The sequence below is a fragment of the Physcomitrium patens genome, chromosome 1, assembly GCF_059467195.1.
Source record: "Physcomitrium patens ecotype Gransden chromosome 1, ASM5946719v1, whole genome shotgun sequence".
Taxonomy (NCBI): Eukaryota; Viridiplantae; Streptophyta; class Bryopsida; order Funariales; family Funariaceae; genus Physcomitrium; species Physcomitrium patens.
Window position 1 is genome coordinate 22,258,082 of NC_143410.1, and position 20,547 is coordinate 22,278,628.

At 42.4% G+C, this 20,547-nt stretch overlaps 1 protein-coding gene and 1 long non-coding RNA gene across 5 annotated transcripts; one reads left to right on the forward strand and one right to left on the reverse strand.

Moving 5' to 3' along the window:
• Nucleotides 1-1,928: 1,928 nt before the first annotated feature.
• LOC112285844 (uncharacterized) lies at nucleotides 1,929-10,770 on the reverse strand. 4 transcript variants are annotated; one of them, XM_073536750.2, is made up of 7 exons: nucleotides 10,596-10,770; nucleotides 9,165-9,423; nucleotides 8,897-8,934; nucleotides 5,146-8,726; nucleotides 3,837-4,836; nucleotides 3,441-3,660; nucleotides 1,929-3,218 (listed from the first exon to the last, which is right to left on the reverse strand). In XM_073536750.2, the coding sequence occupies exons 2-7, from the start codon at nucleotides 9,241-9,243 to the stop codon at nucleotides 2,170-2,172; spliced, it is 5,967 nt and encodes a 1,988-aa protein (XP_073392851.1). In that variant the 5' UTR covers nucleotides 9,244-9,423; nucleotides 10,596-10,770; the 3' UTR covers nucleotides 1,929-2,169. The 4 variants fall into 4 exon arrangements, with proteins under 4 accessions (XP_073392851.1, XP_024382926.1, XP_073392855.1 ...); XM_024527158.3 differs by lacking the exon at nucleotides 10,596-10,770 and adding an exon at nucleotides 10,411-10,584; XM_073536754.2 differs by lacking the exon at nucleotides 10,596-10,770 and adding an exon at nucleotides 10,100-10,240.
• LOC149989938 (uncharacterized) lies at nucleotides 10,764-11,633 on the forward strand. The gene is made up of 2 exons (XR_016505017.1): nucleotides 10,764-11,062; nucleotides 11,345-11,633. It is a non-coding gene; the product is annotated as an uncharacterized LOC149989938 (long non-coding RNA).
• Nucleotides 11,634-20,547: the final 8,914 nt, after the last annotated feature.

Here is a 20,547-nt window from a genome sequence, read left to right on the forward strand (position 1 = left end):
ATTGGAGACAAGTCTTGAAGTACTATATATGAGTCAAAGCTTGTCCCTAACGAATTGATATAAACAAAATAAATATTAATACATGTTTGTCATTTTAACAGTCATGTATTAACACAGAAAGACTTATTGGATATTGAAAATTTTAACGACATAAATTAATATTTACTAAGTTTTATTTAACTTGAAACCTTTTGAACCTTATCATCTTGTTGGAATAGTTCAATGGGTAAAATTACTTGAGGATGATTTCTATTCATTGCATTTACGTTGACACTAGCTGAAACATTTTCATATTGAGAAAACTATGTTTTTGTAAGATTTTTGGTTAAGTTTCAAGTAACAATGTAAATGTTTTTAGGACAGTGGTCCAAATGCTTAGAATTCCAAGAGTCAAAAGATCAATCATCATTTTATATCACAGTTAAGTTGCTTACAATCAATGATAATCAAAAACTTAAGTTACAACTTGTTTAATTACAATAATCATAGTTTCATCTTGAGAATTAAGATAAAATGAAACGCATTGATACTGAGTATTACTTCATTTGTTAACTAGGAAAACCACAAATCCTTGCACAAAACAGTTCATCTTTAAGCTAATTTGTTGATGCCTCAACTGAAAGATTATCAACAATTTGTCAATGTAATATTAAATGAATTTTACTTGAAAACCACCCTCTTTGTTGCGAAACATTGAAGTAGTAACATCAGACTGATGATTTTTCAAGTAGAAATTTCAATGTTTTCAGTTAATAACACAATTTTCACTTGGCTTCCTACTCATTTGAGAAGTTGCTTGAAGCAAAAAAGAAAAAAAAAAAAAAAAAATACAGAGAGAAGAGAAACTTGCACACAATACAGCTAATCCCACAATTGGGTTGTCAAGGTACAGAACCAAAGCTCAGATATGAAAATAATATTGCTTGAACTTGAGTCTACGATTTGGTGAAAGCTTCATCGGAGACTTATGAAGACCACATGGTAAGCTTCTCAAAATCATTTACTTTGTAAGGGATCAGAATATGAGAGTTCTCGTGCTCTTTGTCGAAGAAAGTGGAGGGTATTCCTTCACAAGAGCTTCGTAGTTCACCAGGACCGAGCTGGAACTTGCACTCTACCCAGTCCAGATCCGGGTTATTGTGCTCCTGATTCATATCAGCCCGCATCTGTTTCGTTGATGTTGTTGGTGCTGCACAACGGCAGAGTTTCAAGGTTTCCTGAGAGCACAATTCTTGTAGTTGTCACCGCCGAAGGCAAACGAACTGTCTCTGGGATTCGTCTGCTGCAAAAAAAACAAGCTGGACCTGTGTCTGACTAATAGCTATTAGCTGAGACTTCGACTTGAAATGAGTCAAATTGGCGGACTCGGAAAAAATCGCCATCTGTTGGTTAATCTGAACGGTCTAGTAATTCATTAAAATTTCAGTCTAATCTGTTCAGTGTTCGTGATTCACATGTTCAATATCTCGCTTTTTTTTTATAGAAAGGTTAGAACTTACAATCGGCCAAGCAGCAATTTCAATGCACTGAACGCTAACAAAAATCATGAATAAGTCCATAGATCAACATGAATCAGTTCCTTGCATCTGCTGGTCTGGACTGGTCCTCAAAAACGACAAATCGGTGAACTTGTTATCACGGTGGGATTTCAGTGGACCTTAACATTGAACCACAGTGAAACCTTAAGTTTTTGATGAACAGAAACTTGGCGAAGGGCGTGGAGGAGCTTATCATGGAAGGACTAAACCACGCAGGGTAGACACAGGAGGAGCAGGCAGACCGTACAGGTGGATAAACTATAAAAAAAAGCTGATGGTTTAAAAGATTGACAAACTACGACACAGCAATTGCATCTCGAGCAGATGGTAGGTTGAACATAACCCTCAGACAGATCAAAACACAAACATTCAATGATAGTGTTGCGACAATTTGAGACAATTGGGAGACACAGTGATTTACACAATCTATATCAAAAATAGAAAAACATCGTCTGTCGGGCTCCCTTTGAGTCCAACGAAAGAATAATAAGCTAACTGAGAACTGAAAGGTTTTGAATGTTGATGATGAGTCAACTTGAATGAAGTTTTGAACCCTGATACAAGAAGGCTGACTGAAGCGGGAAGAATAATACAAAGGACTTCTGATCCCCAAGTCTGCGGTTTTCTTAAGCTACAATTGTTGATATTGTACATGCCAGGCAAGAAGATCCCTTCTGGTCTTATCTAGGAGCTCCCGACGTCTGCGAACTGAGTCGTCTGATGACACAGGTGACATTTCCGGTGAAGCTAGTGACACTTCAGAGGTAGCCTCCGAGGGAGCTCGAGGTGAGTCGCGAATTGAGCAAGTATGTAGAGGCGAGTGATGCACTGGAAGCGGAGAGGGGGGACACAATGGCAGTTCTTGACAGAGTTCCTTCACGAGTTTTAATTCGATGGAGAAAATATCTTGCACAAGCTCCTCCACTAATTCCTGAAGAAGCATGCTCTCCAACTCACACCCCACATCACCAACTTCGACACTGAAATCAAGCCACTGGAAACTCTTCCGCATGAAATCCTTTTGCAAAACTGCATACAGTGCGTCGTAAGCTGCACTGGTAGGCCAATGCATGTCCTTCAATTCATCCCAGACTTCGTCAATAAGACGCTGGCCACGAGGCATCCTGCGTACAACAGGAGTACCCCATGGTTGTGGATTCAGGTAAGGGCTCATCTTCCTTTCTAAGATCTCATTCATGCAGTCGAAAATCAATCTGCGATCAAGACTTTCTTTGTATCTGAGTTCTTCAGTTTTCTCCAGCTCCCCTCTGTCTATTCTCTCCAGCTCCTCTGTCTGCAACTCCTCCTCCTTTCTGGTGAACACTTCAAACTGCATAATCTCTGCTGCGTCCTCAGTTAACCGAGAATCTTCCTGGGTAAGTCCTGACTCTGTTAATATGCTCTGCACATAGAGCCTTTCCTTGCTTTTTTCAACAGAAATTACCTCAACTACGTTCCCATGTGTCTGGTGAGTGTCTACTATGAACGGAATCTGAAGATCTGCAACTAATTGACCTCGACAAATTTCCTTCTCATTCATCTCCAGAGTAGAGGCCAATTTGGTGTATATGTCTCTGAGGGGATCGGATGTGTCCTTGCTTGCCCAAGAGCGGGGCGTTAAAACCTCTGGCTCGGGTTCGCATGCGACTGCACCATCAAGGTGTGGAATAGCCTCAACATCTGCAAGAAAAAAACCAACAGGTTGTCAACCAGATACACGACCATCTGCCTACTAGGATCAAAGTAAAACAATGAAACGGTGTCAACCAAGAGTTCCTAGAAAGGTTTGAGCTCATTCGAACTTTCAAACAACATTTATCTTCCACTAGAAAACGCTATGTCAAAACTGTTGTTTATTACAAACGATGTTAAAGCAAAGCAAGAGAAAAACTACATGCACACCTTCATGTCCAGCCATAACTGACTTGACAGAATCGGGACTTGCACTCAGCTCCTCAAGGTGAAATTCTTCTCGGTAAATTGGGCTGTCAAGAACTGATACTGGACTTGGGTGGTCAGCCCCTTGAAGACCCAAAGCGCCATCTTCAGAAAAACATTTATCTCTTCCGGAGGAAAAGCCCTCTGAGATCTGTCCAACAGTACCGTCAAAAGCGTCTTCCATCTAAAACATATAAAATCAGTGACCAAGTTAGTGAAACTGCTTCTACAAAGAAACAGATAAGAAGAATATTGTAAACTGATGATAATCATGACCTCAGATCCCAAGTCATAACAAAGAACAATCGACTTAAGCATTTCTGTGAACAAGAATGTTAGAACTGAATCGTTTGTTATCACCTTGACATCTTCTTCTTCTTGTTCTTGCTCGGAGTGTGCAGAAGGAACAACTTGAGGATTCGGGACTACTTCAACAGAGGTACTGAAATCCTCTTCTTCATTTGAAGGACCCTTCACCTCGACTACAGGAGTAACAACTCGGGGCAGTTGAGGCTTCTCCTCTTCGAGCATAACAACAGGCTCTGCAGTTTTCCTCTTCTTGGGCGTCACTCTTGAATCAACATCTGGTATCTTCAACGATTCTTCTTGGGCCGTAGAATTCAAAGCTGAGCTAGATTCCTTATGGTCCTTAAGGTCAAGAATGGGATCCTGAACTACCTGATCTGCCGACGAGCTAGCCTCAGTGTTGCCACTTGAGGGCGATTTTGAGGATGCTTTTGCATTGAGATCGCCAGGATGTGATGCTCTATGCTTGTCCTTCGAGCGGCTCGACTTAACTGATGTTCTCTTATTTCGAACGACTGAAACTTGAGCAGAGACTTTGTCGAGGGAGGCATCCATAGCATCCACTGCTTCGGTCGAAGCTGCAGAAACCTGTAGGTCAGATTTGCTGCGGCCGACCATCTTAAACTTGTCTTCGTCATGACTAGAATACTCTTGCGCATCAGAGAGCACTTTCCTTGAAAGAGCATCATTCTCCTCTCTATTATTAAACAAGTATTCTTCAATACTTGCTTGCGGCCTTGGACTCCGACTCCCAGCCCTTCTCTCTGTTGAGCCTGCATCTCTAGCATCATACTGTAAAGGGCTTACTTCTCGAGACCGATGTTTTACCGGAGTAGAACTCTTGGAGCGAGAGTGCGGTTTAGCTTCTGCCATGTCAATTGAGGCCTTTCTAGCCGCGTCTGCTGCAATGCGTTCCCTCCAAGAAAGCATAACGTTGGCAAAACTTTGATCTTCAACCTGAACCTTGTCGGCAGATCTCTTTTCCAGAGATTCGAGAGAGTGAGACCTAGAAGCTCTACCGCTGCTGCCAGCTCGACGTTCAGATCCCCTTCCTCTGGTAGTCACACATCATGGGTCATGAAAACCTTAGAACTTGAACGTAGAAAACACAACTCACAGGTAAAGCCATAAATTAACAGAATGGCTTTTTAATACCAATGGAAGAAAGATTTATAACATCCAAGAATCAAAACATGAATTTGTTGATTGGATTAAATTCCACAAGCTTCAAACCGAAAAGATCTATTGGGGATGCATGAGTAAAAACAGAATCATAGATAGTTAAAACTTCTTTGGTTGTCGCCAACAAATCCCATCCAGGGAATGATCATAAGGTTAAAGTTTTCTCAGCTTGAAGAATTACCTGTGGCGGATCTCGATTTTTTCTCTCTCAAACCCAGAAGGACCCGATGTTTCTGAATTGAAATCAACGTCTTTGGTTGCAGGTGGAGGGGTAACAGGCCTGCTGGAGTGATAGTTAACAGGCTTCATCAGTACAATTGACGCTTCTCCAGTGTGATCAATATCAAGTGCTGGTTCTTCCTGAACATGGGGATCCATCCGAATTAAATCCTCAAAAGTCAACTGCTCCTGATAATCCTTGCGACTTGATCCTGTCATATTGCTCAAACTTGAAGATGCAAAATCATGTAACGGGCGTTGGGCTTCCTCTCGCAAAAAACCTTGTTCAAGGAGCTCTGCCCTAGGAGATTTAGGAGGCTTCTTTTGAGGTGGGTGAAGCAATCCCTTCAGGTGCATGGCTTCCAGAATTTGCTTGAGAGTTCTATGCTCCTGAATTGAGTTCTTGATGCGGAGCTGATGCAGCCTCTGGTCAAGGTCCCCGGAAGAAAGTTCTTGGGGTCTTTTGTTGAATACTTTCGGCATTCCTTCCATCTGGTGATGTTTAGGGGACATTGGTTGCCGGGGAAGAGGGCTTCCAGGATCACCTAGACGTCCAATTACACCATAGCTGTGATGATAGCCAAACCTCCGCGATTCCTTGTCTTCGTGGGCTGGAGCTGGAGCAGGCGGTGGAGAACGGGACCGCGACTGCGTCTTAGACTTCGTTTTGGGCTTTCGCTTAGGGCGTGTCTCCACCGGGACTTGCACAGACTTCTGACGCAGTTGTGAATCCTGGTGAAGACGAGCTGCGACTTGCTTCATCTGTTGAGCTACCTCAGTTAAATGAAGTTGTGATTTGCCCCAATCGGATTGTGGAGAAGTAGCTTCAGGTGGAGTCGTGACTGACAACTTCTTCGACAACTTTCCGTCTCGACCCTGAGGCTTATCTGAGTACGAGAGGGAAGTGTCTTTGTCAGGAAGTTCCGCTAATCCCATCAACCGAGCCACCACACTCGGACCGCGTCTCTTAAATTCCCCTGATGCACTGCTACTATCCATAGAGTTGGTTCTCAGCTGAACCTGTGCATCCACTGAAGACGCCCTCGAAGAATGAAGACTGCTAGCACGCAAATGCTCCCTACCATCCACAGAAAGCCGAGGTGTGCTCGACTGGTACTGGCGGCTATCAACTGAAACCCGAGACACGTTTGATGTGCGAGGTGGATCTCTACCATCGACGGAGTTGCGTGATGACCCATCCCGCAACTTCTCAGAAGCCCATTGAGAGTCCTTGAAGTCTATAGCCCTCAAAATTTCCCTTAGATCATAGGATCCTGACACACTTTCGGAAGACAGTTGAGATGTCTCTGGAACAACTGCAGGCTTCTGGAGCTCGCCACGGTAACTATCTCTAGGAGCAGGAGTGTGAGTACTTTCCCTAACCTGCACGTTCAACCTAGCTAAGTCTCTGATATCAATTAAGCTTCTAGGTGATCTGGGCGGCAGATCCCTGGCAGAAGACCTAGGCGGCAGGTCCCTGCTGTATCCTGCAGGAGATTCTTTCTCTTTAAAATTAGGCACACGAGTATCAACAGATAAACGGAGCTTCGCAGCCTCTTGTGAGGCAATAGAGGAATTCGAGCCTCGCTGTCTTCGCTCTCCTCTGGATTCTACAGAAGAGTTTCTCCTACGTACCTCCTTCGAACCAGCAGGTATCAAGAGGCTAGGAGCAACGTTAGCTTCATGGGCGACCCACTCTACGGTTCTATCGTTAGAGCGGATGTGCTGATATTCATCGGTAATTCCCCTCGAGGCAGTGACAGACTCGTATTTACGACCTTCTCTAACAGACGACCTGCTCCTGTCAGATCGCTTCTCATCATTTGATGAACTGTATCTCCTGTAAGCATCTTCGTTGCCCGATGAGTACCTTCTGTGTGCATCTGTCACAGAAGAGTAACGTCGAGCATCATCTCGAGCATTGGTCCGATTTGGTTGTGGGAACACCTCTCTGTCCTCATCAGAAGACTCATTCCTCCATCCATTATAGCTGTCAAGAGGCGGCTCATGCCTCTTGCCACCTCTCTCCTCAGCAGACGCATACATCCTGTGCGTTCCCCTTTCATCCCCAGAAGAATGATACCGGGGACCTTCAAAGCTACTAGTGGAAGATTGGTGTCTAGAACCCTTCGCAGAGTACGTATGATGCCTGTTTCCAAACTTCTCTTCATCAACAGACTGGTGTCTATGGCGGTTATTCAGTTCGGTAGCTGCCTGATGCTTGTGAACTGAGATGAATCCGGAAGAATCTCTACGATGCACGTCCTTGGAAGACACACGTCTCTGGCCACCCCTTTCATCCCCGGAAAAGTGCATGCCTTGAATTTCTCTGCCTGCATCGTGGGCATGAATTCTTCTCCCTTCGGCTCTTTCTTTTGATGAGGGATGCTTGTGACCCCTTTCATCAGAAGACGCAAGCGAGCGACGACTTCGGGTAGAGGGGTAGGGTCTCTGCACAACTCTCTCATCTCCAGTGGATGACTCGTATGCATCGCCTCCAGATTGATGTCTTAGACCATCCCTGTTATCCATGGGCCAGTAACTTCTGTTACTTTCAGGATCCTGAGATGCACGGTGTCTCACACCATCCCTGCGTTCAACGCGTTGGTGAAACCTCCGAGCTCCCCTCTCATCCCCAGATGACAAATTCGACCTCCGACTATCCATTTCATCACCAGAGGACATATACCTGGCGATTTCCCTGATGTGGCTTGGCGCTTGGGTCTTGAGGCCTTCGTCAACATGCCAAGAACGCAAGAACTCCTTCCCCTCAGAAGGAAACTGGGGTCTGTGATGGTCCGGTTCATCGTCGAAGGCGTGCTCCTCATAACTCTCAGCAACCGAGGAGTACCTTCGAGCGTCCCTTGTCTCACTAGCTGAAAGATGCCGATGACCGTCTCTTTCGTCGCCCGAAGACTGATAGCTGCGACCATCCCTGCGATACCTGTCACCTTCCCGTTCATCACCAGAGGAATGGTAACGCTGCACGTCTCTCCTTGTGACAGAAGATGAAAGCCGGGGAGCCTCTCTCGCCTCAAATGCTTGTTGTGCTGGCTCCCTCATCTGCATGATCGCTCGAGAAATATCTCTTGCGTCGTTGGGATATGCCACCGTCTCCACGGTCGTCCTTGACCTGTCCCTGTGAGATGAGGGTTTAAATGCACTCCGTGTATCTCGAGGTGGAAGCTTGGAACCATCTTTGACTCTGTGATCCACAGAGCTCCTAGACGGAGCCGCAGACTTCGGCGTAACAGCGTCAGATAAATAGCTCTCAGGGATCTTCGAGGTATCCTTGTAACCACTCGCTTCACTCTGGGTTGCTCGGGGTGACCGGGATTTATTAGCGGCGAAGCTAGGCTTTTGAGAGTCAGTAGATGGTCGGGCAGAATGGGGCTTCTGCACGTTTTGAGGCTCTTTGGAAGCTGCCAAAGTCTTCACCACGACCTCGCTAATGTCTGCAGAGGAAGACCTACGAGAGTCCCGTGAAGCTTCTGACCATGCCTGATCAGACGGTGCTCTCCTTGCCACACCATCACCTTCAACCTGCTTTCATGTGCAGATTCCATAATCGTTCAGAAAACTAGAAAGCCCGTAATGAGAAAATGCGTAAATTCTACGAAAAAATAGTCATTACAGTGGGATCTAACGCATCATTGCAAGGCAATATCAATGTAACTCTCCATGAAGAAGCTGGAGAATGTAGACGAATTTACCAAATAGTATTTCGGAACCGCTTTGACGTCGGAGTCTCCTGCAGTTCAAAATCTTAGAGCTCAGTTTGACTGACCAGCTAGAAGAATAAAGAACGAGCTTTTTGTTCTTCGCATGCAAAATGAACTACCCCATACGAAGACATCTGTGACCATTTCAAAGTTTTGAAGTGGCAACGATTTTATCTCCTTTTCATACAATACCCTAAAGCGCAGTGACAGATGATCTCCAGATATCCAAAGACTAACGATGTAAGACTAGAAAGCTCACCATTTTTGCTCCTCCTGCTATCATTTTTGGCATAGGACTTCGACTTGTAACGGTCGAATATCTGAAAAATCCCTGTCATAGCCCTCGTCTCCTTCTCAGCGAGGCTGATCTGGACCTGTAAATTATCATTCGCTTTCCTGGTAACTAAGGAAGCTCGTCAGGATACACTTGTCTCACGGCCGTCCCACCTCCCCAGCACATTGCTGTTCGAATTCCGTAATAATCGGCAGAAACCAATCCCGAATCCAAAGCCGCTCACCTGCGATTGTAATAACAAGAGTTTCAATCGAAAAGCACGGACCGTGGAACCAAGGGAAAATATGTGTTAACTCCTAAGGTTAATGGACCGTTCTTTCACCATTACACCCAGGTTCCACATTGACTCAAAGCGTGGTGAGGCTTCCTCAGGATGGGGAGCATTCCAATCAATTCAAGTGTGCTTAAACTGCACTGGATAATTGTGCATAACAGGTCGCTTACATATATACTTTCAACAGCAGTTCTACAAGATCAAATCGCCGTCAACCCAGTACTCCCAGATATCTAGTCCGATTAAGGACTGAGAATTTGTGAAAGAACAAGTGGAACTGCACAGCGCTGCGAAAAGAATTGTGCGACACACTAAGCAAGATCGTGCTCCACCAATGTGGCCGCTAACGACTTCCAGTGTCACCTACGCACAATACCGTCAAAATATACATCCTGCGGCAACACTATTTCGTGTCCACAAATCATCGCCTGACGTGAAACGCAGGTATTGGGACTATACTCTAAATATTTGTCTACAACCAGTGGACATGCCACATACAGATGCCACAGCGAGTGCAGAGATCAACCACCGCTTCGCTTTACGGTCTACAAGGCAAAGCTGTTCAATCCCTCGGGGCGAAATTGACGGACATTCACAACTCACAATTTGAATACTCAGCACATACGTTAATCCATTTCACTCGCAGACCCACTTCCACGTCTACGAAGAAGCGAAGCTCTCTTCCCACCCACCGCCTGAAACCGTCTGCCACATTGGCTCCTCAGGAATCATACGCCGTGCACACCCCCACACCTAAAACCCACACCCACCCGACTCAAACGCAGAACCTACGCATCCTACTACTACAGTACACCAACAACCTCCCCCCACGCTAAACCCACAGATCCGAAAAATAAGATCCCCCGTTACAATTAGGCCGCCAACCTCCCCTAAACCCCCCACACAGCTGCCCCCCAAAAACGAGCGTCGCATCACCTGTTATAACCAGTACACTCCTGCATCCATCATTGTCCAAGGCTACGCATTCCCCACCTCGTTGCTAGCTACAACCTCACTCCATTGAACAACTCGTGAAACTAGGAACAACAGCCGAGACGGGGATACAGAAAGGGAGGGAGAGAGAGAGAGAGAGGAGGAGGAGGCAGCAGGGAGGAGCGAACCAGAATAGCTGTGTTGCACATTGTGGAGCAACTGAGGCGCGAGGCAAGCGGGGTCGAGTAGCGCGCCGTAGCCAGGTTTGGCGCGAGTGCCAGAGCTGCAAAGGGGGTCGGGGGGGGGGGGGGGAGACGATGAGAAAAAGGGGCAACAGGGGAGGAGGAGGAGGGGATTCGAAATACCGCGAAGAAGGAGATGAAATCAAGCACACAGGCACGGGACAACGGGGATGGAGATGAAGGGGATGGCGATGGCGATGGCGGTGAAAACGCAAGAGCCCTGCGAGCGAGGGCGAGGACGAGGGGACAAGAGGGGGAAAGCTCGGCGGCGCAGCGACAACTTCGCGCTTCGCCTCCGCGCAGCTTTGGTGTATACTGTTCCAGGGAGTGGGGTCCGCTGGCGGGCCAATGGCATAAAAAGTCCACTTGGCAATTCTCGTTCTGCTCGCGTGGCAGTCCACTGAATAGGGCAGGTGATCACCCCACCCCTATTACCGCCCCTTATTTCCCCTCCCCCCCTCTCTCCCTCCCACCGTTAGCGACGTGCTTCGTTAACACTTTTCTACTGTCCACCCTCTCTTTTTAATCTCCCCATCACTGTACAAACAGAAAAGTAAAAAATCAGTTGCAAAGGGTTGCTTTTCTTAATTTCTTTTTCTTTTTCTTTTCCTCTTCCTTTTCTTTCTTACTACCCATGTCGACATATATATATATATATATATATTTTGATGCTGGTGTTGTGGAGGAAATAATAGACACACAGGCTCTATCGAAGCTGATGGAACCATGAGAAGGGGAAATTTGACAAGCTAGTGAGGCGTACTGAAAAACACTTTTCCGATGACTTCACTCCGACTCACTGATTTCCCAGTCAGTTATTATAACCTTTGTACCTTTCCATTACACTACATATTTACCTTCATGGTTGTGGTTAAATCAAAACAAATCAAAAAGCATGCGGAAGGGGGGGGGGAGGAAAAAAAAAAAAAAAAAAAAGTATGCGGAAGGGGAAAATAAAAGTATGTGGTTTCAGAACCTTGAACGAAGATCTGATGAGGGTCATGTTTCTTTTATTCTTTTGCTTCTTTCCGTGTGTTTTTTCAGTTATTTATTTATCTATTTATTTATTTATTTGTTTCTATCTATTATGATCATGCTGTTATGGTGTTTGCCGTTTCGGATGTTCTGAATCATTAAGTGATGAATGTACACTCTGATACTAATTCATGGGTGTGAATATATCATTATCCTCCCTCCTAAAAATCGCTGATCTTATTAATGATATGGCCACATCACCCTAAAGATCTGGATGATAGCAAAGTCCCAGTTTAAAGTGTAATTAATTAAAACACTCTAATTAGCTGTTACGTAAAACCCATAAACTTACACTGGGAGAACATATTTTTTAACGTATGCTTTTTAAAGTAAGATGTAAGGATGTTGAGGTTTTGAATTTGATTTTAATTTTTCATAATCCAGCATAGCTTACTATATTTAACAAGTGTCCTGGAATTAAGCTAGTTCTAATTGTTAACAAATATTGCCACTGGTATAGGATTTGGAAGATCTGTATGCATGCATAAAAATGATACGTGACTAAATGTAAAGAAGTGTTAAAGTAAGAATATAAATTAAAATAAAATAAAATAAGCAATGTTGTTAAATGATAGAAGATATGCTTAATAGTATTTATTGGAAGTCAATTGTCAGCCAAGGTCCTTGCTTACATTGTTTAACATCAAGCTGAAAAAGAAATAATATTAATAATAATGTGCTTATCTAAGGCTTTTAGACCATAAAGGTGAAAGTCAGAAAGTGTGGAGGATTGTTTTTTCTACTACCAAGAAAAAAAATATCAAAAGATGATGCTAGAAACAATATCCTATTTCATCCAACAGTTAAGTGTAGGATATTGTATTATCATTGTCACTATATTTTTTTCTTTTTCTATTGCCACCACAACTAATTTATGATATGCTTTTCAAATCATTTGATAAAACAAAAAATTTGATTGGAGTAAAAAAAAAATAATAATAAAAAAAAACTAAAGAAATGTCATATGGTTAGGACTAATTGTGGTAGCACTAGCAAAAAGTTATAGTAACATTAACAAAAACTCTTCTTTAATTAAGTATGTATATATATATATATATATATATAGAGAGAGAGAGAGAGAGAGAGAGAGAGAGATTCTATAAAGATATAAGAAGGTTTCATAGAAGTGTTACCTTTTGTCTCATACTAAAATAAATAGAATATATATAAAGAAATAAAACTAAAGATGTCAGTTTTTTATTTTTAGAATGAATTAATAATAAAAGTCTAATAATTTGAGGGTTTTTTTTTAAGGTAATTTATGCATAGATTTTAAAAAGTCAATTGAAGTGAAATTGAAAAATCTTTGAGAGTCATAATATTTTGCCAAAAGCTTAGTTAATCAAACTTATTTATATGACTCTTAATTATTTTCAATCATTCATGTCTACTATTATCTAGAAAGAGACTACAAAAAAAATGGCATCCAACAACATAAGATGGAATACACTAGCAGGAGCGTCAAACCAAAGTTTAAAATGTCACATGTTTAATCCACACTTACCACGTTGTTTTTACTCCGTAATTAAGAAACTTTAGTAACAACGCCAATGGTTGAAAAAAATGCCTCATGGTAGTATTGGCCAAAAATTATGGTGGTATGTGATGGATGGTTAGTTGTGGTGCAAATAGCTCAAGTTGGGGTGACAATAGCAACACCATATGTATGTATATATATATATATATATATATATAATTTTAATCTATAAATTATAAAAAAAATAATATTTGATTAATAAACTTAAATTTTGCATTGGTACTATGGTATAAAATTTTAAGTAATATACTTAACTAAATTGAATATGGTTTTTTATGCTCTTAAAATAACTTTATAAAACTATTTGACAAGGTTATTTGATTGTTTTAATATTTTATTATTAATAAACATAATATATAAGAAAAATTCTATATTCGTAAAGACTCACAATAAACTAAAGAAATATTTATAGTTTATTTAAAGTCCTTAATCTTCATACTATATTATAAGGTAAAAAAGAAGAAAAAAAGGAGAAAAAAAAACATAAATTATATTATGTCTTCCTTATTTTAATTATTTTAATATATTCATTTTACCTATATTAATAAAAAATTTAAATTATATTTTTTAATATATATATATATTTATTTAATCTAATATATTTATTCTTAAATTATTATAAAATACTATTTATGCCATATAAGAAAATAATATTAATGATTAATCCTCCAACTTGTGTGTAACTTGAATAAAAGGTTCATACTTACTTACTTAGTCTAAATAGGATTTTATATTATGTATAAATTCATACTTACACACACTTGTTTTAATTTGATGTTTTCTAGCAAAGTAAAAGCCACCAAAAAGGAAAACCATGAAGGTTGTGTCGGAGCAAATGAGCACCACAATTATAGGTCCATCTATTTGTCCAACCTTTCTGGACTTTTGTGTTGCACTAATAAGACGATACTTTGTGGGTCATTGCAAACTGAACCACCCACAACCATTCACATGGACAAAGAAGCTGTTCCGACTGCTTCTTCAAAACAATGAATTGTTGCCCTTAAAGTTTCATACAAACTTCCTAAAGAACAACTTCACTTTTGGCAGCAGTAGAACTGGCATGGCATGGTAAGAAAAGGACGAACTAACTAAATCAATACATATACATATACATATAAATATAATCCAACCAATCCCAAACCCCAGACTGACAAGGAGGGTAACATACATACATACATACATACATACATACGTACGTAGAGGAGGGTCAACCTCAGATTATTCAGTCAATGTTCCTGTAAGTGCCCGTGATGTGCGAGGAGTTCCCCTCTGATACAGCCCCTTCAACTGCCCTCCCCACTGCCCTCTTTTCCCACTGCACCGTTGCCCCAACCCCCCTTTGAGTGAAATGGGGGAGTACTGCTCTGTTCTGTGGCAGGACTTAGTTGCTATTCATTCATTCATGAGGGGATTGGTTTGTTTGTGCATCTCGTTTGAGACTGTTGTTGTTTCACTTTTGCCAGGCTCTGATCTCCATGGTCCCTTCCTTGACTTTCAGGGCCTGGCCCAGGCAGGCGCTCAGATAGGGGAACACCACCCTCTGTGCTTGTCAGAGCTTCTCCCCCCCTTCATTATCTGGATATATATATATATATATATATATATACATATATAAGCAACTGTTTGTTTGTTTGTTTGGTTATCTATCTATTTCTTTATCTACGAGTGTTGTTATGTAATTCTTCAGTGTAAGCTTCATATGGGTTGTTGAGGGGATTTGCAAGCCTGTGGGGATTGAGCTTTGCATCCCCCCCCCCCATGACAGTGCAAACTAATCCAGTCTGGTGAGTGAGTGACGGACGGATGGATGGATGGATAGATGGATGATTATTGGATGATAGAGAGTGAGTGCAAAGTTGGGGTATTGTGGATGGATGAAAGTGGGCAGTCAGCTTCCACTGTGACTGACTGCTGATGTTGCCTGTCCAACTTGCAAACAGTGTGTGTGTGTGTTTGTGTCAGTTTTGCAAGGATGTGGACTTAACCTTTGCTTGCCACGCTCTTTGATGCCAATCTGAATCTGGTTGCCATGAGGAAAGGGTATTCGAAACTAACCCATTCTTTCTGATGGTGTAATAGTGTCACAGCCTGCACCAATGATTACTTTTTTTTGTGAAACATGTAACCCTAATTTTGTGCATTGGCTACATCTTCTATTCTTCACAATTTGTGGTGGCTTGGGATAAAAAGATGTGTTGTTGTTGAGTTATTGGGTTAAATTCCACATGCTAAAGTAGAAAAAGGAAAAAAAGAAGAAGTTTACAGTGAGCTGAATTGTTTAATAAGAATAGAAGTCATAGTCAGTGTGTCTGGTAAAGCTTATCACAAAAACCCAGAGAATAATAAATTCTTTTTCATAATGGAGCCAAAAACATATCACAACCACGACAATCCACAAAGCAGATCATGTGCTGCAAATTCATGTTTCATGCATGTGTGTGTGGACAATTAACATACCATTAAACAATTGTTTGTAAGAGGGAAAAAGTGTCCAGTATCGAAGCCAATATTGAAGACAACAGCAATGACAAAAGAACAAAATGAAAGAAAAATAACATAAAATAAAAGAACATAAGATGGTTACACAACAGCAAGTGCATTCCAAAGCAAATGCATCTTTTGTCAGGACCTACACAAAAAGACCTACTTCCCCTTTTACTGCAACCTTACTTCCTTAGAAAAACATAACCCACTTCAATCTCCAACACTCTTACACACGAAAGTTACAAACAATAACTGGAGCGACATTTGCACAGAAAAACTAGCTTCTCAAGTGTCAACATACAAGCACACATTCAAGTCTTATAAAAGCAAACTCACACTTCATCCTGCGTAACAAAAGAGGGTTACTACTAAAGTGAAGCCAATGGGGAGAAACCTCCGAAGAAAGCTCGAGAATGACAACAGCTAGGGAGTGTTTTCTTGCTATAAATATGTATATTTTTTTTTATCTGAAAGCACAAATTAGGTGGAAGTGGCCGCGAGTGCGTCACGCAGCATGGTCGTGGAAGAGCTGAGTGCCGATAGCTTCGAATCGGCAGCCGAGCTGGGTGCAGCTTTCGAACGGATTTCATTGCATTGTATCCGGTGGGACTGATCCCTACCTAGTGTGGGTGGGTTGCATAATCACCCGCCTCCGCATGGTTAGGTATTAACATCAGGCGCAGGATCGCTTAAACTGGGAATTTGCCTTCCATCGATCCTGTAGCCAAATCCAGAAATTGTGAGGAGTGCGAGAGCTTTCGAATTTTTAGCTCCCATCCTGGGTGTGTCTCCATTTTGGTATTTGAATCCCCCCCCCCCCCCAGCTCGAATTAGCAACCTGGGGTTTGGTGAATTTCAGCAAAACGCTTGCTTTCGCAGTATCACGATCCCGGAGATTCCACTTCGCCGTTGGAACGGGCGGGTGGGGGGGTTAGGAAGAGGAGTGGGCGCTTTCAGGAGTATATTTAGCCGCTCACGGACGCGGGTGTTCTATAATGGAGAGACTTAATTTACTGGGAATGCGTTTTTGATAAGGTTTGACGTAAGCCTGCGGCCACTTGTTGTCACCGCATGCACGTCCGGGGACATAAACGAGGGTTACCCCATGTGGAAAACAAAACAAGGGAATGGGGATGGGCAGTCGGAGCCCGAGGCTTCGCATCGGTGGCCGCTTCACAATGGCGTCGCCGGCTCCTTCGCTTCCTCTTTCCCTAGTTCAGACCGAGAATTCATCCTTGAATCTGCAATAGCCAATGCATGTCACGCACTTGGTGCGATCCGGTCTGAGCACATTCTAAAAATCCAGTCACGCAATCTGCCTGCTAGGTAGGGTCGGAGGAGGGTTTCCGAAAAGAATTGTTACGCGACACCTTAAATGCTCGTGATTGAAAAACGAGTCGTTGCGCGCATGCACAACCCATTCCTATTCGACGAACCTGTCACGTCACTGAGCGTATGGGACGAATAAGTTCGTCGTACCGCATTGGAGGAAAGGCAAAGACGTTGGGTGGGGTTTGCGGTGTGTGACCTAAATTGCAGGATGGCAGGGAGGATCTTCACATAAAATCGAATACAAATAAGGCCCTAGTTCTGAGATCTTATTCATTGACTACCAGTACAAGACACCGCTACTTGATTCGAGACCACCCCAAAAGCACCGACGTAACCAATGTACGTGAAAGTGGCTTTGGACTCACACTCATGAAAGCGGTGTATAAATGAAGTGGGCGATACAGCACCATACGAGGCTAAATTAATAGCAATCAAAGCTCTCCCTCATCTGCTCATGCCTGTGCAAAAATCCTGCCCCTCACGCTCTGGCCGTCTGTGCCTTGGGAGCCAACCCAAAAGATAAGCTATTCCACCGCAAGGTAACATAAATACAGAACATGGAAAAGAGTTATTTGTAAGAGACGACGACGACGACTACGAGGAGGGGGTGAATGGCTGTCCAACTTTGCATACGTGGTGTTGTCACCGGCAACAGCAGAGCAACATTGGTTTCGGTGCATGCTCGTGGGTCTCAGCCATCCACGGTGCTTTCGAAGCTTTTGCAAAGCAATCTGCAGATAATGAGTCAGAAACTGTGTCCCTGCTTGGCTTCTTCCCCATGGCTCCTTGTTTTTGCTTTGAACAGATCTAATGCGAGGTGTGATTTGTTTGAATCTGGTGCATGCGAAACGGAGCGAGAGAGAGCGAATTTCCAAGCAAACTGATTGCATTCACCACAAAAAGTTTACCATAGCAACTGTCTAGACGCGGGAATGACTAAGACAATGAATTAGCTGATGAAGTATGCGAGCCAATGAAAATATAAATATATGAAAAAGTAATGATTTTGGAGACGTTCTTGTGATGCTTTTTTGGAAAACGTTAAACAATAGATTTGCAAATATGAGGCAAACAAAAAGGAATCTTTCTTATTCTGACACCAGCAACGAGCAAAACAAGGATGAGAGGATAAACTCAAAAGATGAAAATTTTCTCCTTCCTGGGAAACAAATAACATCCTCTAGACATTATTCACATACATGACCCACCCAAATGAATCCTTTAATTTTAATATGTATATATATATATATATCCACGTCATCGGAGGAGGCGAAGAATGCGAGCTCGCCGTGAGACGAAGAAGGAGCGTGCGCACTGTGGAGCCAGATGATGAGATGCGAAGGAATCTGACAGATGTGCAACCAGCACATGTTTCGGAGACTGATTCGACGCTTCCTCATTCGAGGTGATTCTTCAACGTTCATATTTCGTAGAATAGATTCTGGATCTTTCCCTTGTACAGTTGTGAGAGTTGTGGAGTGTGGGACGCGTTGCCGCGGGTTCTGGTTGAAGGCTACTGCTCATCGTGTCTTCAGCCATACTTCTTCTTCCTCATTCTTACGTAGTAGGTCGCGCAATTTGCGAACTGTTCGTTTGCTATGTATGCTGGCGGTGATCACTTTGTGGAGGACTCTAGGTCGGGCCTTCCTGCGGCCATGGCTTCTTCCATGCGTGGCATGTATGAACGACGTGGTCCGCGCAGCTCGCGTGTATGGTTGATATGGAAAGAAAATATAATGTGAAGAATAATTACTTTGTGATTGTCGCTAGTCCTGGCAGTGGCATGATGAACAGCGTCCTTCGACAGCTATCCCTGAGGCGTGTGGAAAATGGAGATCACTGATGTCATCGCAGGAATCATGTTTTGAAGCGACGATAGGAATTCCCGAACTGTAAAAATCAATCCGTCCGAAGTTTGAACAGCGTCGTGCAATGAAATGGTTGAAAACAAGTGGGTGACATGGTTTAGGCATTCGGTGACAAACGGCCTCCTCCGCAACGGAAAATGTGGTCTGCTCTTTCATGGGAATGTGAAAACGCTGTGGATCAGATGATTATTAACTTTCATCAAAGATGTCATCTGCCAGAAACTAACTTCAAAATGCACAGCTTCCGGATGAATCCACGAAAGGGGACACGGCAGATGGCAACGAAGTGAGGAAAACACCAAACCCTACGGAGGGAAAACTCGATTGAGCAAGTTCGAGTTCAGGAGAGCTGCGTAATCGAGAACAGAGGCTACACTCCGTCCTATTCCCCAAATCCTCTCGATTCCACTGCCACCCCACCAAACAGAAACACGCCGCACCAGCACGGCAAACACCGTTCGCCTGATCAGGTCTTCCGAACTCCCAACTAAGCTGGTCTCATGAGCACGGAAGCCACAGCAATCATATCCATCAGCCGAACGGAACTCCGGATTCCTGAGAGGCCACGAAACATGCGTCTAAAACGTTCGGCGCCCCCGATGGAGGACCGACTGCGTCCCAAAGGACCGAAGAGAACGAACGAACGAACGAACGTGCTTCATCCGTTGGACGGACGGACGTATTTCATTCGTTAGAAAGACTGACGTAGGTTGGTTTCGTTCCTACCTACTTTCATTCGATGAGTTTCGGTTGCAATTTTTAGATTGGATGGATGTTTGAGACAATTAGAAGTATAGTGTTGGAAGAGTATTCTTAAGAAATATTTGGAAAACCATTGAATAAATTGTGTGTGTATGTATATGTAAGCAAGTAATGTTAACGGTTTTGTTTGAAAATAAGAGTAATTGTTGTGTTACATGTGTTGTTAAACAAATCCAAAATAAAAAGGCCGCATAGAGGAATACCTCTTAAAACTTTCTATTTAGATCTCCATTTTGTTTGGATGATGCATTGAAATGAAGTTTCATTTGATTCTTAAAAGCGTTTTAGCACCACATAAATATTAGGCTTACAATGAAGACTTAACGTCCCAAAAAGAAAGGGAATTAAAATGATCAACAAATAACTTAAATTCCATAAGTTTAGGTTAATTATTTAGGCTATTTATATATATATATATATATATATATATATATATATAATGCGTTCTATTTCTTTATAGAAATTGAATACCGTATTGATGTGTGGAGGATTGATACATAATTTAGTGTCTATATGATTTTATTTATTTTTTGAAACAACCAAAAAGTTTAATCCTTGTTTCTAAATTTTCTGCATGTGCACATGAATATATTATCCACACTTAACAATTAGAGCAACCTGTACTTTATCAGTGTTTGCTTGATTAGAACTCTTAGGTTCATTTATTTACTTCAGTAGATTCTTATTACTATTTTTATTACATTTTTAACTTTTACTGAATGAAAATTACTACATATATATATATATATATATATATATTTGAAGCAAGTTATAATGTTTAAATACTGTTTGTTCTACTGGGTTCTACAAACCATGTAAATTTATAATGAAAAGGAATATTGTGGAATATATAATTTCTTTTGATATGGTTGTTCTA

Bases quoted from the DNA above. Each gene is read 5' to 3' on its own strand.
- LOC112285844 (XM_073536750.2), bottom strand. From the start codon at position 9,243: ATGACAGGGATTTTTCAGATATTCGACCGTTACAAGTCGAAGTCCTAT. The intron at 8,935-9,164 runs GTGAGCTTTCTA...TTTGAACTGCAG, and splicing joins TAGCAGGAGGAGCAAAAATG to GAGACTCCGACGTCAAAGCG. The intron at 3,219-3,440 runs GTGTGCATGTAG...TTTTTCTTGCAG, and splicing joins AGTTATGGCTGGACATGAAG to ATGTTGAGGCTATTCCACAC.